This window comes from Polistes canadensis, unplaced genomic scaffold (genome assembly GCF_001313835.1).
Source record: "Polistes canadensis isolate GaletaPanama2010 unplaced genomic scaffold, ASM131383v1 scaffold_24, whole genome shotgun sequence".
NCBI classification, from domain to species: Eukaryota; Metazoa; Arthropoda; class Insecta; order Hymenoptera; family Vespidae; genus Polistes; species Polistes canadensis.
The window spans coordinates 730,472-746,491 of NW_014569571.1; the positions used below are offsets into that span (position 1 = coordinate 730,472).

Here is a 16,020-nt window from a genome sequence, read left to right on the forward strand (position 1 = left end):
ATATTATTATATATATTTAATAATAATAATATATATATATGTAATATATAAATAATATTTTTTATATTGTAATATACAAAATATACATTGCCCAATTTTCGTATGCATTGAATTCTCAACATTAACCGTAACATATATATAATATTGAATATCAAGATTCACATGGTCGCTTGTCAACATATACCAAATACATCGGTGAAAGATCGAATAATAGTATTCATACTTAATATTAATATTTCGGACATACACCAAACAACCATGTGAATCTTCACATTCTCCAATTTCGGTCTTTCACGCTAACACATATGTATATATATATATATAAAAAGAAGACAAATGGGAGTAAAAGAAAATCGATTTTGTTGAAGGTTGATGCGCGTCCACGAGTGACATAGTGCTCGTGCGGGAGAGTCCAACAGACATGAATATAACTTGGGCGCCGGAAATACCCAGCAACGACAGCTACAACTCTAGCAACGGTCTTGATTGCGGTGGTGAACCGTATCAATATGGGATATGGGAAAGAGTTGGTATAGTGATGGTCGCGATCGTTCTCAGTTTCGTTACGGTGGTCGGCAACATTATGGTTATGATATCGTTTAAAATCGACAAACAACTACAAACGATATCGAATTATTTTCTATTCAGTCTCGCGGTAGCCGATTTCGCAATAGGTCTCATTTCGATGCCCCTATTCACGGTTTACACCGTGTTAGGGTATTGGCCATTAGGTCCCCACGTTTGTGACACGTGGCTTGCACTCGATTATCTAGCGAGCAACGCGTCAGTACTCAATCTTCTAATCATCAGCTTCGATAGATACTTCTCGGTAACAAGACCGCTTACATACAGAGCAAAGAGGACGACCTTCAAAGCTGCCTTTATGATAGGTAAGTTTTTTTTTTTGTAATTATATTATTATCTTTCTAATCTATAATTTTAATTTTGTTGATATCGTTAATCGAAGATGCGTATGAAATTTAAATCTTTCGTTACGTCATCATTGTATTTGGTAGGACTTTTATATGGGTCGATGGTTTGGTCGTTCATACGGGTACCTTTGATTTGGATGGTAACGCTAATAATGAAATGGTTAAATTTCCATAGATAAATTATTTCTATTCGAGAAACACGATTGGAAAAATTTTTATTCGATTTGTACGAAATTTTTGTACAAACAAATAAATTGGAATGGTAATAAATGTGATCTTTTTTTTGTAAATTTTTCATATACGATAAATGAAATTGAAGAATTTCAAATCGAGTTATGAAGAATTTACGCGTAATGGTTATTATTAAAATGTGAAATATTTTTGATGAATAAGGAAACAATTGAACTTTTGATATTTCCAAAACTCGAGAATCCGCGAAATATTATTTCATTCGTCCCACGCATAAATGAAAGGAAATTTGAAAATTAACGTCAATCCGATTCATTTCGATTACGTTATACAATCTTTCTTCTGTTTTTCTTCTTCATTTTTCTTTTATATCTCAAAGAACGTTCAATATTCTTCCGATTAGTTTAATCAATCAAACCGAGTTAATGATTCACGAGAGAAAAAGTCAAGTTTGCCGAAACAACAATTCGTCGTTCGAATTTTCCCCTCCGATATTCCTGATTCTTCATTATTACATTTAATAAAATTATTCGTATCAAAAAATTTTATTCGATCCATCCATCCTTATTTCCGTCCTTTCCGGTAGTTGTCCCTTCTTCAACTTCCGATTAATTAAGATTACAAAATGAATTTGTCTTCCTAAGAGGTTAATCCTATTCGTACTAACCGTCCATTTAATCGGTAATCCTCGTGCAAACCTGTTGAGGAAAGGACTGTTTGGTTGGTTGGTTGGTTGGTTGGTTGGTTGGTTGGTTCGTTGGTTGTCCCGGTTGCCATGAAATTCTATTCCGGTGATTCTCGAAAATTTTAACGTCTTTCGTTTTTCTCTTATAAAACGAAGTCGCTTAAGTTGAACTAATTATACAATTTCTCTCTCTCTCTCTCTCTTTCTTTTTCCTATTCGTTTAATTTTTTATTCGTTAGAGAACGAAATATTTAGTAGACTCTAGTTCTTTCATTCGTATCCTTGATTTTGAAGAAGGTAATAAAAAAAATGTTTAAAAAAAAAAAAAAAAAAAGAGAAGCGTCGAAAGTACTAATTTTCTCGTATTAGCAGAAATCTCGTGCAAAACATCCCCCTCTTTCTCCCTCTTCCTCTTACTCTCTCTCTCTCTTTCTCTCATTTGCTGTAGTTAGCAGCGTTTCGAAACGACAAACGAACAGCGGAATTAAACTGTTTCGTTAAAACAGCTTTACCGGTAAACAAACCGTCATTTCTCTCTCTCTCTCTCTCTCTCTCTCTCTCTCTCTCTCTCTCTCTCTCTCTCTTTCTCTTTCTGTTTTTGACTCTCTTTCTCTCTTTTTCTCTTCAACACGTAAACATATTTTATAAGGTATTTTCTATGCTTTTAACGGAGACCCCTACTCTCATACGAGATCTTCGCGATTAAAGGAAGGTTTTTATTCGCGTTTGAAAGAGAAAAATGTCGGAACGAAAAAGAAAATGCTTCCCCCCCCCCCCTTAGTTTTTCTAATTTCTATTCTTATTCGCTCGGTGTAATATGTGAAATAATTAAAAAATAATTAAAAAAAAAAAAAGAAAAATTAACTAAAATATCACATGCGTCCTCTCTCTCTCTCGATAGGAGAATAGAGAAACTCTTTGAGATAAAAAATATATATCTATCCTATCTAATAAAAGCTTTTAAAAAATTTTAATGGAAACCGAAAAAAAAAAAAAATATAAAAGAATTGTTGCGAAAAATTGAAAAGTTAAAAAGAGGATAGAAACATTTATTTTAAAATAAAAATTCGAGAAGGAAAATAGAAGAAAGAAAAAAAAAAGGAGAAGAAGAAGTAGAAGAAGAAAAGAAGAAATTCTTTTCTCTCTCGTCTCGTTAAAAAGTTACAAAAACGTTTCTTATGTTAGATTGAATTTTTTGTTCTCTTTCCTTCTGTTCCTTTTTTTCTTCTCTTACTTTAATTTTTGTTTTCCTTTGTTTTATTTGAATGTTTAGGATGCGCGTGGGGTATTTCTTTACTTCTTTGGCCACCTTGGATTTATGCTTGGCCTTACATCGAGGGTCAGAGAACTGTGCCAATCAATGCCTGTTACATTCAGTTCATCGAAACGAATCATTATATCACAGTCGGCACGGCAATCGCTGCATTTTATGTGCCAGTCACCGTGATGAGTGCCCTTTATTGGAGAATATGGAAGGAAACGAAGAAAAGGCAGAGGGATTTACCGAATCTTCAAGCCGGGAAACAGGATGCAAGCAAACGCAGTAACTCCAGGTTGTTGTGGCACTTCTCCATGATCGATCTAATCGTTTCGTATACTATATATATGTATACATATATAATCAATAACTTTTCTAATATTTAATTAATTATATATTTTTTTTTTTTAAATGTGTACTTTTCGGTTGTGAATGAAAATGAACAAAAGGATTTGATAAAAATTATTAGTTGAAAATAAAATTGTTTTGTTTTGTTTTTTTTTTTTTTTTTAACAAGGATTTTAATCTTCGCAATTAATTTACTTTTCATTAAATAAAATTGAATTGCCGGGACAAGTTGATATATTTTTCAGTTTTTAATTTTGCCCAATAAAATTGTTTGGTCAAAAATATGTTGAAATATATATATATATGTATTTCTGTGAAATTTTTATCTGAAAATATTCGCATAGAAAATAAATTCGATAATGTTTATTTAATAATTTCAAAATCGGTCAATTCGTTTGACCCCAGGGCAAGTTGAGATTCATGCGTTAAATATCTTAATAAATATATTTATTATACACGAGAGATATATTATTTCACTCGTATATTGATTTGAATATAATTATAAGATATACGTATATATATAAATAAAACATTTTTATTCGTATTTAATCAACAGAGAATGAACGATATCAAATTAATCCCTGTAACAATGGGTCCTTGCATTATTCAAAATATCTATGCAAGATTTTATTTAAATCCATTTTGTACGAAATATTCAACATTAATTCAACTTTTCACTTGAAACGTATCAACTTGTCAAATTATCCTCACTTTTTTATTGTTTAAATAAAAATCAAAATTATTTGAGATGAATCATTTTCTTTTGAATTTGATGTTTACAAAAAATATTCTTTTACATAATTTATTAATAATTATAAAATTATATACACATATATATATATATATATATATCCACACAAAACAACTTATCTAATATTTCGTATCTAATGCAATTACAAAATAATGGTATAGTTTATCAAATCGAACTATATAAGTTTTCGAAATATCTGCTTAGTGACGAGGCCTTAGATATGGAAGAATGCAAGAGACCTCGAAGTGAGTCTAGTACAGGTGCTGATGACGTACACGCTCAACATCTAGCTGCTTCTTACATCGAGAAACATTATCCTGAATACGCTGGTGTAAGCATACCCTTTCCCTTTTCTTTCTCTGTCTTATCTATTAAAAAACTTCTAAGAACAAAATATTTCACAAACAATATAAAATGAGATAGTATATATTTCTAACAATTTAAAAATGAAAATTAACCAATTTAATAATATAGTTAAAACAAAAACAGAGAGAGTGTTTAATTTTTAATCAAAATAATATAAAATTTCAAAATGATATATTATACGTACGCGATTCGAAGTTTATCTTCATTTATTATATAAATGATTAGAAATAAATTGAGTTTGTTAATACTATAACTTTTCCCACCCCCTTGTCTTGTTATTTTATTATTATTATTTTTTTCTGAACGAATAGTAAATTATTTAAGTATCTCTCTCTTAGTCATAGCAATTAAAACAGGTAAAGAGAATTAATAGTTAAGTCATATCGTAAATCGTCGAATGCATAGTCATAGTAAAGTACGGCGCATGGTGTGTCCTGTGCACTAGGAGGGTTGCACAGGCGCACACTATAATGACCGGCCCCACCCAGAAAAAAAGACTTCTAAATTAAAGGAACACGTACCTGCTACACACGTACAATACACACACACACATATATACATATAATATAAATTTACATATAACTAAATTAGTCATAGAACGAGAAAAAAAAAGAAAAAAAAAAAGAGAGATAAAAAAATCGTGTGGATGTATTTGTCGATTCAAAAAAAAAAAAACAGAAAAAAAATGACAAATTTTCAAACATTCCTTTCAATGTCCTTGCAATACTTTAGTATCGACAAATACCAACAAGGAAATTCTCGGAAGTTAGATGAAAGCTTCGTGTTTGGTGAGAGTGACCCCGATTGTGTGAACTTCATGTCTATCACAGTTCAAATCCTATTAAGGACCACGCCGGGAACTTTGTTACAACGATCTCGGAATTAACGTCATCTCGACTATTATGCCGCATTGTAGCCAATCCCCTCGGATTTAACGATAAAAATTAATCTATTTTCATCTGGTAAAAACTGGACGATCAATTTTATATTTTTTCATATTTTTTTTTTCTTTACGAAAATACTTTTTTTTCATCCCCGGTTTTATTTCATCCCCTCGAGCAATCCCGAAAATTGCCAACTTGTTTTTCTTTCTCTTTTATTTTTTATCAATATCAAATTATATATATATATATACAAGATTGATATTAATTAATTGTTATTGTTACAATTAATGGTCTACTCCAATTATCGTTACTACGCTCGTATTGTTAACAAATTCATTTTGAAAAATATATATAGATATATAATTAGAGATTGTTATATATAGAATAATTTATTATTATTTAGTTTTTATTCTATTTCATAGAATACTATATGATAATCGTCATTTTTTTTCTTCTGTTTGATATAATAAATTAAACATTTCTATTTTTTCGTTCCATTATAATTAAAGTCAAATAGAATTCTAGCGAGATAGAAAAATAAAAAAAAAAACGTCAGAATTTGTATTTCAAATTAAAAAATAAACTGTTTATTTAATCAATCGTGTTATGACCAAAAACATTTGTTTCCTTTTGTCTTTTTTTTGCTTTTCTTACGAGCCTCCTTAATTTTGCTTTATTTGAAATCATCGAAAGTATATTCACAAAAAAAATTAATCTAAAATAATCCTTTATAGTAAATTTCAATAATATCCCTAAATACTATATAAATAAATATCCCTAATAATAATAATAACAATTTAAATAACAATATACACATTATATCTGTGTAATTTAATAATGTTCGTGAAATTGATGGTGGAATAATGTATATTCATGTAATAACGAGTAACACAAAATTATAATTATCCAGAAACACAGGCCATTTTCGTGGACGTGGCTGAAATTATGGTGCATTGCGTGGTGGCACAGTGGTCGTGAAGACGAAGAGGAGGACGAAGAGATTGGTGGACCGGAAAGCAGTCGCACCCTTCATGGTAACGAGGACACATTGACGCCACTTTCAGCGGAAACGCCATTGACTAGCACGGTTTCGAGATGTGATTCGCTAAGTGGTATGCATTCGACGACGACGACATTGGCTATGGAAAGGTCGACTGGCATCACTGAACACGCGGATTCAAAAAGGTCCGCTCGTGTCCGGGAACTTTCGACCAAAAGCATCTCTAGCGATTCCGTATGTTTTTTTTCATTTTTTTCAATTATCATCAAACAATTCTATATATTTTTTTTTAAATTCACAAAAAATACACGTGCTATTCTCTTCATTCTAGAGTCAATCTTATTCCGATAGGATATATCTAACGAATAAAAAATAGAAATTCCGATAATTGGTATGATAGGTTCTACTTTTTGAGAAAGTAAATTTATATATATATATTCTTGATAAATTAATTACAAAAATGATAAAAATAGGTGTTCCTTGTTCGACTTCACACATACTTAAAGCTATATTTTCTTCTTTTTTTCAATAATTCTAAATAAAAACAAATATATATATATATATATGGCAAATGGAATCCACGAATCGGTAAAAACAAATCTCTACTCTGTCTTTATTATATTTCATATTCGGTTATATAATTTTTTCAAGAAAATTATTATAAATCATGAAAATAAACGATTGATCGATTAATTAAAATGATTTAGCAATGACGTTAATATGATTTATTTACTTTTTTCAATCTAAATGATAATTTGAACGGAAATTACTTGTCCTTTATAAAATAGATGATTAATATCGAAATTATTTGAATATACAAAATGTCGAGATATTACACGATTAATATGAAGAAAAAAATATATTGGACAAATATCCCTTAGTCTCCTAGGTTATGGTCAAGCATCGATCTGTTAATTATCTATCCGAGTGGGAATCTAATCGATGTATAAATTTATTAGACTATTAACGGTATATTAAACAACGATTCGTCCGTTTACGAATATATATTGACCAACGAATCTGTTTACTTAGACGATTATCGATCGAAACGGATTATTAACTTCTCGTTCGTAGCTTAATTTAAGTGCTAAAACAAGTCATCTCTCTCTCCCTTTTTCTTTCTCTCTTGCAACATCGTAGTTGCCTTCATCGTAATATTGAATATTTGCGATGGGACGCGACCAAGGGAAGGTACTCTCGAGTTTCCGATAAAAATGTTTAAGCTAATAACGATCGATCAGCGTCCTTAGCATTCTAATAAATTTTTCTTACCGACTTTTCCTACGAGTTCTTCTTCTTTCCATTTTTTTTTTTTTTTTTTTTTTTTTTTTTTTTTTGTTTTTTTTTTTTATTCTTACCTTTAAAACAAACCATTTGCGAGAAATAAAACTCCAATAGATAAACCGTATTCTTATCTGTTACGTAAAAAAAAAAAAACTACATAAAGATTGGCCATGCCAAGTTTAATTGCGAAAAAATAAAACTTTTATTAGATAGGAAATATATAATATATATTTCTTTACGAATTAACTTATACAAAGAAAAGTCAAATATATATATATATATATATACTTTAACCGATTTGAAATAAATAAATAATTGTAGATAATAGGTAGGAGAGAGAAAATTGCATTGTGTTATATCCAATTCTCATAAATAACATCATTTTAATCGATACAAAACAAATCAAATCATTGTCAGTTAAACCTTACTCGCTTATGCGAATATCGTTTCATATAAATTCGTTCGTACACCTCGATACCGTCGCACGGGAAAACAACCCCTATACGTGACGTTTGCATAAATAAATAATAATTAAGGAAAATAATTATATAAATGAGCCGTTTATTTTGAAAGTGGCATAAGTCACTTTTTCAAAAAAACCGAGTTAATGGCAACACTAATTACATATAATAAGATAATTACGGTATCTTTTCATTTTCAATAAAAAAAAAAATGACTTATGCCACTTTCAAAATAAACGGCTCAAATATCTCTAACGTTATTGATAACATATATATATATATATAGAAAAATATTTTCAAAAACTATAAAACATAATAATATTAATCGTAGTTTAATTTTTTGATTATATCGCAGGTATACACGATCGTGATAAATCTTCCAACGAGGGAGAGTAATGGCGGTAGCAAGTACACCGAAGTACGGCCAAGTATAAAGATGTACCACGAGGATTCGGTGACATTTCAGTTGCACAGTACGATCGAAGATGAGGAAACATTGGCAAGTCCTTCCTCGGTGATTAGGCGACCCTCGCAGATGCCAGATATAAGGATACCATTGAACGCTAAAAATATACCAAAGACAGTACCACCCAGTAAGGGTATATTGAATAAAAATAAACCAAATCAAAAGAAAAAGAAGAAAATTCAAGAGAAAAAGGCAGACAGTAAAGCAGCTAAAACATTATCTGCGATACTTTTAGCGTTCATAATAACGTGGACACCGTATAACATACTCGTCCTCCTTAAATCAATCACCGCCTGCACCTGGTATATACCACAACAATTGTGGGACTTTGTCTATTACCTTTGCTACATCAACAGTACTGTGAATCCAATGTGCTACGCTTTGTGTAACGCGGCCTTCAGGAGGACCTACATGAGAATCCTCGAGTGCAAGTGGCACAGTAGAAACAGAACTGCGGTCGATAGAGGATGATGTCAGTAAATACGAGTGCTTCGACAACAACAACAATAATAATAACAACTAAAATAACTCCCCCTTCTCCCTTAGAAAATAATTTCAAAACAACCAAAGTAGAAAGAAAAAGATAAACCAATCGTCCCCTCCCCGATTACCCAAAACCTTCTCTCCCAAAAAAAAAAATTCCGTCATTCTTATACCACTCGTTCGAGAATCTTCTTTCTTTTCTCGTTCAAAAAGAACAAAAAGAACAAAAAATTGAAACGAAAGGAGAAACAAGAAAGAAAAGAGTTTTACATCGAAGCACCGTACCGTTCTTATTATTTCCCCCACACCCCACCCCCCGCCCCAACCACCACCCCAAAACCAATCCCATTCAATTCATATAAACCTTTAACCCCAGCCCATACCGAGTAACTAGTCCGCGAAAAAAAGGATCTTTTTTTATTGTACGTGTTGTTTCTCTTTGAGCGCACGAAGTCGAACAAGGAAATCGAGCTGCTTGATAATTTCGGAGTCCCTTATGGTGTTGCCTTCTCTCGAGCCTTAAGAAAATCATTAAGAAAATTTCAAAACGATTTGAATGAATTAAATATAAAGAAAGAAAGAGAGAGAGAGAGAGAGAGAGAGAGAGAGAGAGAAATTAAAAAAAAGAAATAAGTCGTATTAATTAAAGAAAAGGAGAAAATGTACTCGGAACTTCTTTCTCTTACTTTTTTATATGAGAACGATCGGCGAACTAAATGATGCTCGCAAGCAGAAAAAAAAAAGAAGAAGAAGAAAAAAAAAAAGTGAAATAATATAAAATAAGAAAAATTTGGACAAAGAGAAGTTGTTCCTGTCGCGTGTATATCCTGTGTATATACTAAATTTATCATAATAAATTTTAAAAGGCTCCGAAAACGAAAAAAAAAAAAAAAAAGAAAAAAAAAGCAGCGAACAAAAACTAAACTAATCTCGAATGATATAAGAAAAATAAGAGAATTAATTAATTAAATTAATTAATTAATTAATATAAAATAAATAAAAAGGACGTAACTGCGCAGCACGATTTCCGAGTTTTGAAAGTAACGCTAATCGTGGATACTGCCATGGACTTTTAATTATATTTTATTAGAGTACCTCCTTGTGCCGTGCGAAAGGCAAGGTATTCAAATTATTAAACGTAAATACACTTACACACACGCACACATTTACACAAAGGTTATATTAAACCATAAACCAGTGGTTCCCAAAAATCTCGAAAATCCTACTCCCTTTTCAAACCCTTTTAACAAATAATTCCTTATTATTCGAAAAATTTATTTAAAACGAGCTTACAAAGAACATGTGGCATTCGTGAAACAAAACAAAAAGACAATTTAAAACAAGACAAAAGTTAGGAACAACAAAAATTCATTGTTAATATAACTCATTCCCGAATTATTAAAAAATTAAATTGTCCTTCACCTGTGTGTGGGGCGTGTTCTCACAAATTGGGAACCACATATAAACACATTAACATATTCATGCAAAGTACGAATATTCGACGCGTGTAAAACCCACGCATTTTACACTCCAGTCAAATCACACACACACAAACACTTACATATAAATAAGTATATACATATACGGTACTGATTTCATTCCAAAATCAGTCCGAAACGTCCCGCTAATCTTGGCCGGTTTATCCAAATAAATCGAAAAAGAAAAAAAAAAAACAGAAAATATAAAAAGGGAAATAATAGAAGTTTAACAAAAAAGAGAAATATATATATAAAAAAAAAAAATACAAATAAAATAAAGAAAAAGTTATGTATGGGTCCTCGAGCAAACGTATTTGTATATTCCGAGAGAATCTTGAGGAATTAAAAAAAAAAAAAAAAAAAAAAAAACAAACAAAGCAAAGAAAGAAATAAATAAAAAAAATAGAGAAAGAGAATGAATTTTGGCGACCGGTAAAGAGGAGCGGGATGGAAACGCTAAGTCGCACAAAAAAAAGTATTTAAGTCTCGAAAGATAATATATATACATAAATATAATATAAAATATATGGAAAAAAAAATAAATAAATAAATAAAACGATATATCGTAGTCCGAGCGAATAAACAAAGGAAGAAGATTGAAGAGATAAGAACAAAAGAAAAAAATAGAACAAAATAAAGCGTGAACGAAATTGTTCGTCTTCTTCTTCTTCTTCTCCTTCTTCTTCTTCTCCTTTGAGAAAATTAAATATAAAATAAATGAATAAAAATAAATGAATAAATAATTAAATAAATAAATAAATAAATACGTGGTAGAGGAGAGAGTGAAAAAAGTGAGAGAGAAAGATAGAGAGGGTGAAATGTAAGAAAAAGAATCGAAAGAATTAACACGAAACCGCCACTCATCGTTGTACATTTAAAAAAAAAAAAAAACGTAGCTATTGAAATATAAAACATACCGACGTACACGTTTACGTGCATACATACACACATACATACATACATAGATACATATATACATATATACATACATACCTATATGCATGCATGCATGCATGCATGCATACGTACACTAACGCAGAAAAGAAAAGGGAGAAAACAAAAAAAAGTAAAATAAATCATTGTAAATGAGTGTTTTAAATGTAATTACGTGATGGAAGGAAGGAAACGATGAAAAAAAGAAATAATATGAGAAATAAAGCGCAAACGACGAAGAACGTGTTTTAAGACGAAAAAAAAAAAAAAGAAATAAATAAACACACATAAATTAGTTTAGATAGCGATGAAGAATGAAGGATTAGAAAAAGAAAGAAAAAAAAAAAACAGAGCGCTAAATCGAATTCTTCCGTACTGAATGACATTCTAATTATACGTGCCAAACAAAGCTTTAAAAGATATCAATGATGAAGAGAAAAAAAAAAATTAAATAAAAGAAAAAAAAATTATCCACTCACCCCCCCCCTTGAATATAAATAAAATAAATAAATAAATTAATAAATAAATAAATAAATAAATAAAGATATAGGACGAAGAGGGAAACGAAGAAAGCGAATTTGTCGGAGTGATGGTCGATAATTGTTGTAGGAACAATTTTCGAGGAGTAAATAAAACGAAAAATAATAATAATAATAATAATTAATTATAATAATTAATAATAATAATAACTAATAATAATAATAAATAATAATTAATAATAATAATAATAATAATAATAATAAATAATTAATAATAATAACGTATAGATATTAATCGAAAAGAAAAATACTATGGAGTTGCGAAAAAATTGGGGGGCGGCAATACAGTTAAAAACCATTGTACTAAGTCACACACACGCAAATGATTATAAATAGCAATTGATGATGAGCTCGTAAACGAATTTGAGTCGAAACATACATATATACATATATATGTGTGTATACATATGTATGTGTGTATGTACGGCTATACGTTTATTATATAATCGTGAGATGCACCTTTCGTACCTATTCGTATGAATAAAACATTTGTTCGTTTTTACACATAAAATGAAAAAACTAATTTTTATTCTATATACAAATTAAAACGTTTCATCGTTATTTAAAATTGGTGTACCTGTCACGTGACGATTATCGAATCAGAAAATTCGCGTTAACAATATCCGTTAGTCTATAGGTTTTTTTTTTTTAATAAACAATAAACATTATTAATATAATAAATATTTGTTACATTCGAAAAAAAAAATTACCGACGAAACTTTTAGCATTTAATAATTGTAAATATCAAAAATTTGGAATAAAATGATTAGTTTAATCCTATAAAAGTGATCTACGAAAATGATCCAACAAAAGATCTCTTTGATGAATTGTTTCTTTATTAAATAAAAACATATAGAAAAAAAAAAGAAAAATAAGAAAAAAATATAGAATAAAAAATAATGAAATTAACATGAAGCGATATCGATGCGAAAGGATCATCTTGCGAAAACAAAATTGCGTGTATAGATAAAGCGTATAGAAAAAATAAAAAAGAATGGATGCCACCGCATTCACACACGTTCGCGCGATACACACGTACACGTGCACGAAATAATTTAAAAAAAAAAAGAAAAAAAAAGAATTAAACTACACAACAGAGAGAGAGAGAGAGAATTGGGCAAAAGTTGTAAAAAAAAAAAACAAATTTTTACCGATTAAACATTACCGAGTAATCGAATTTAATGATTCGTGATTATTCAGTATTATTCTTTTTGTACAAATTATAATAATTTTTGATATTATATTATTGTTATTATTATTACAGATTAAAAACTATGTCTAACAATAAGTATAGTAATTGGTACACAATTTATAAAGAAAAGATTATTTAAATACTATAAATGAATGATTACGATCACGAGAATAACTTTGTTAACCGATTACTAAAGCAATCAAAAGACTTAAACAAATATATGCCCTACTCTGATTATAGAAGTGTCGAAGTATGTTAAGAGAGTGTGGGTCATCTAATCGCGAGTGTAACCGACCGATTGTCCTTCGTGAAAGAGTGCAAACGAAAGTGTTAAAAAAAGAAAAAAGATAAGTTTCACACCTGAGATATGCACTTGGAAGAAAAAAAAAAAAAGAAAAAAAAAGAAGGAAGGAAGGTTATAATCGTTTGTATGGACGTCGCGCGTTAATATTTAAAGATAGTGTCGATATACTTAGGAGATAGAGATATTATCGATGTGTGGAAAAAAGAAAAAAAAAGAAAACAATTTCTTTACAAAGGATCCTCCGTAAAACGATGATAATAATAATAATAAAAAAAAAGAAGAAGAAGAAAAATAAAAATATAAGTCGACGAAATAATCGATTGGTTCCACTGTAATGACCAGCACTCTTTAACTTGCACTTTATCTACACTAACACACACACATATACGCACACACGATGACACAAACGTACACACTTACCTTAGTACACGCGATTATTACACCTAACACGAACTTAATATACACTCACGGAATGCAGTGTTGTGAGAAGTACTAATGGAATTTTTCATATTCAAACATATACGGAATTGTTTAGAAACATTTCTACTCTCGTACTCGTCGAACAATTATTGATCATTTAAATGATAATAACACACGAAAACAAAATATATACATACATTCAAAGGGTTGATTGATTCATCGGCAAATCATTGAAACTAATCGTTCGGGCTTCTTTCTTAGAATGAAATCATTTCGTAAAATCGATTTTTAAATATAATCTAAATATCAAATATCTCTCGCGACGAGAGTGAGTAATTTTTATTGAAAACCAAAAAAAAAGAAAAGAAAAGAAAAGAAAAAAAAATCCAATTATTATTTTGTATTATTTCCATTAGAAATCTGTCCGCATTCGAAGCTTCATTTCTTTATCCACTGCCACAACGATAGTAGTTAAAAAAAAAAATAAAAAATAAAAAAAAGCAAACAAATAACACGATGGAAAGAAAATAAAAATATCTTTTCGTTAGCGATAGAAATTTGTTAATTTCGTATAACTTATCGTATACAGGGTGTTTTGTAACTGTTGGTACAAGCAAGCAGGATATGATTCTATTGTAGATGAAAAAAGAAACAAAACGTAATCGAAAATATAGAATTAAATTTGTTCATATATAATACTTTGTTTTCGAACGAAAAATCATTGAAAAAATTTGTCGAGTAATCATTTAACCGAACCTGTCATATTCTGAAAAACTAAAATCGTTGTTCGATATGGTAAAAGAGTACAACCAATGGAAAATATGTTTGTAAACGTATAAAGAAACACACAAATGTTTTCCGAAATATATTCGAGAGTAAAATTGCAAAATCTATCGAGGGAAATATTTAATCAAGTACAAAACGTATTCGACAAATATTTTCAACAATATTTTTCTTCGCGAAAGCATAGTTATTGTTCGAACAAATTTTATTTGACATTTTTGACTTATTTCTCAATTTTTCATATAGAATCATCCGAAACGTTTGCTCGTACCAATTGTTTCTTAAAAGATACTCTGTATAAAAATACATATAAATATACTTGACTTTGCGATTATATAAAAGTCGATTATTTTTCATAAAAATCAAAAGAAAAAAAATACTTTTAAATGATATATTCATCGATGTCGCAATACGGAGTACCTGATGTGTCCAATTTATCTTCCAGTTTCAACTATTCAAATTTAACTTAGACACTTTTGTTTTAATTATTACTTAACTTAATTATCACAATTTAAATTAATCATATTCTTCTCGTGGTACGAATAAAATCATTTGAAATCGGTAATACGCGAACTTAAAAATATCTTATTGACTCTTTGAACTCGAAATTTTTTCTTTTGTTTTAATTTTTATTTCTAAAAGAATCGACAGGGATTCTTTTCGTATACGATTTCGTTGGAAAAATTAGTCGTCCGATTTCTATTTCGTATAATAATCTTTGGAAACAGAGTTGGAGATGATAATAAATAAAAATAATCGACTGAGAAATATATATGCTGCGCAACGGTAACATTATTATTATTATTATTATTATTATTATTATTGTTATAGTCGCTTCGGATGGGACATACGAGTTCAAAGGGTTAATATAAAAGGGTCTCTCAGAGTTTTCTCCAAAAAAAAGGAAAAAAAGACAAAAAGAAAAAAGAAACAAAAAGGATACAAAAAAAAAAAAAAAAACGAAAAAAGAAGCAATAAGAAAATTTTCAAGGAACACAAATGTTTTCTAAAAAAGAATTGTCCGCTTACTTTGCCTAACAGTTGGCTCGAAAGAAGAAGAAGAACGTTCTCCTCCTAACTCCGAAACTGCTGGCTTTTCCTTCCTCTCCGCTTTAATTACATAGTCCTCATTTGTAAACGAAACCGTGCACTCCTTCTTCTCTCCCTGTAACATCTGGCAATGGAATTGAATCTGCGAAACTCTCTTGAAAAGTATGTCGAGTGACTTTGAAATAGACCCCCCCCCGCCCCCGCTCCCACGCCC

General features: G+C 29.9%; 1 protein-coding gene across 4 annotated transcripts in view; it reads left to right on the forward strand.

Annotated features, from left to right (window-relative positions):
• The window catches only part of LOC106783659 (muscarinic acetylcholine receptor DM1), a 31,667-nt gene extending 20,735 nt beyond the window's left edge, over positions 1 to 10,932 (forward strand). For 3 of the 4 annotated variants that reach the window (XM_014742379.1, XM_014742382.1, XM_014742380.1), the window contains 5 exons: positions 369 to 890; positions 3,080 to 3,362; positions 4,368 to 4,494; positions 6,324 to 6,647; positions 8,514 to 10,932. In XM_014742379.1, coding sequence (XP_014597865.1) covers positions 422 to 890; positions 3,080 to 3,362; positions 4,368 to 4,494; positions 6,324 to 6,647; positions 8,514 to 9,095 — 1,785 coding nt within the window. In that variant the 5' untranslated portion in view covers positions 369 to 421 and the 3' untranslated portion in view covers positions 9,096 to 10,932. The remainder of the gene's footprint in view (positions 1 to 368; positions 891 to 3,079; positions 3,363 to 4,367; positions 4,495 to 6,323; positions 6,648 to 8,513) is intronic. The other variant, XM_014742383.1, reaches the window with a different exon arrangement.
• The last annotated feature ends 5,088 nt before the right edge of the window (positions 10,933 to 16,020 follow it).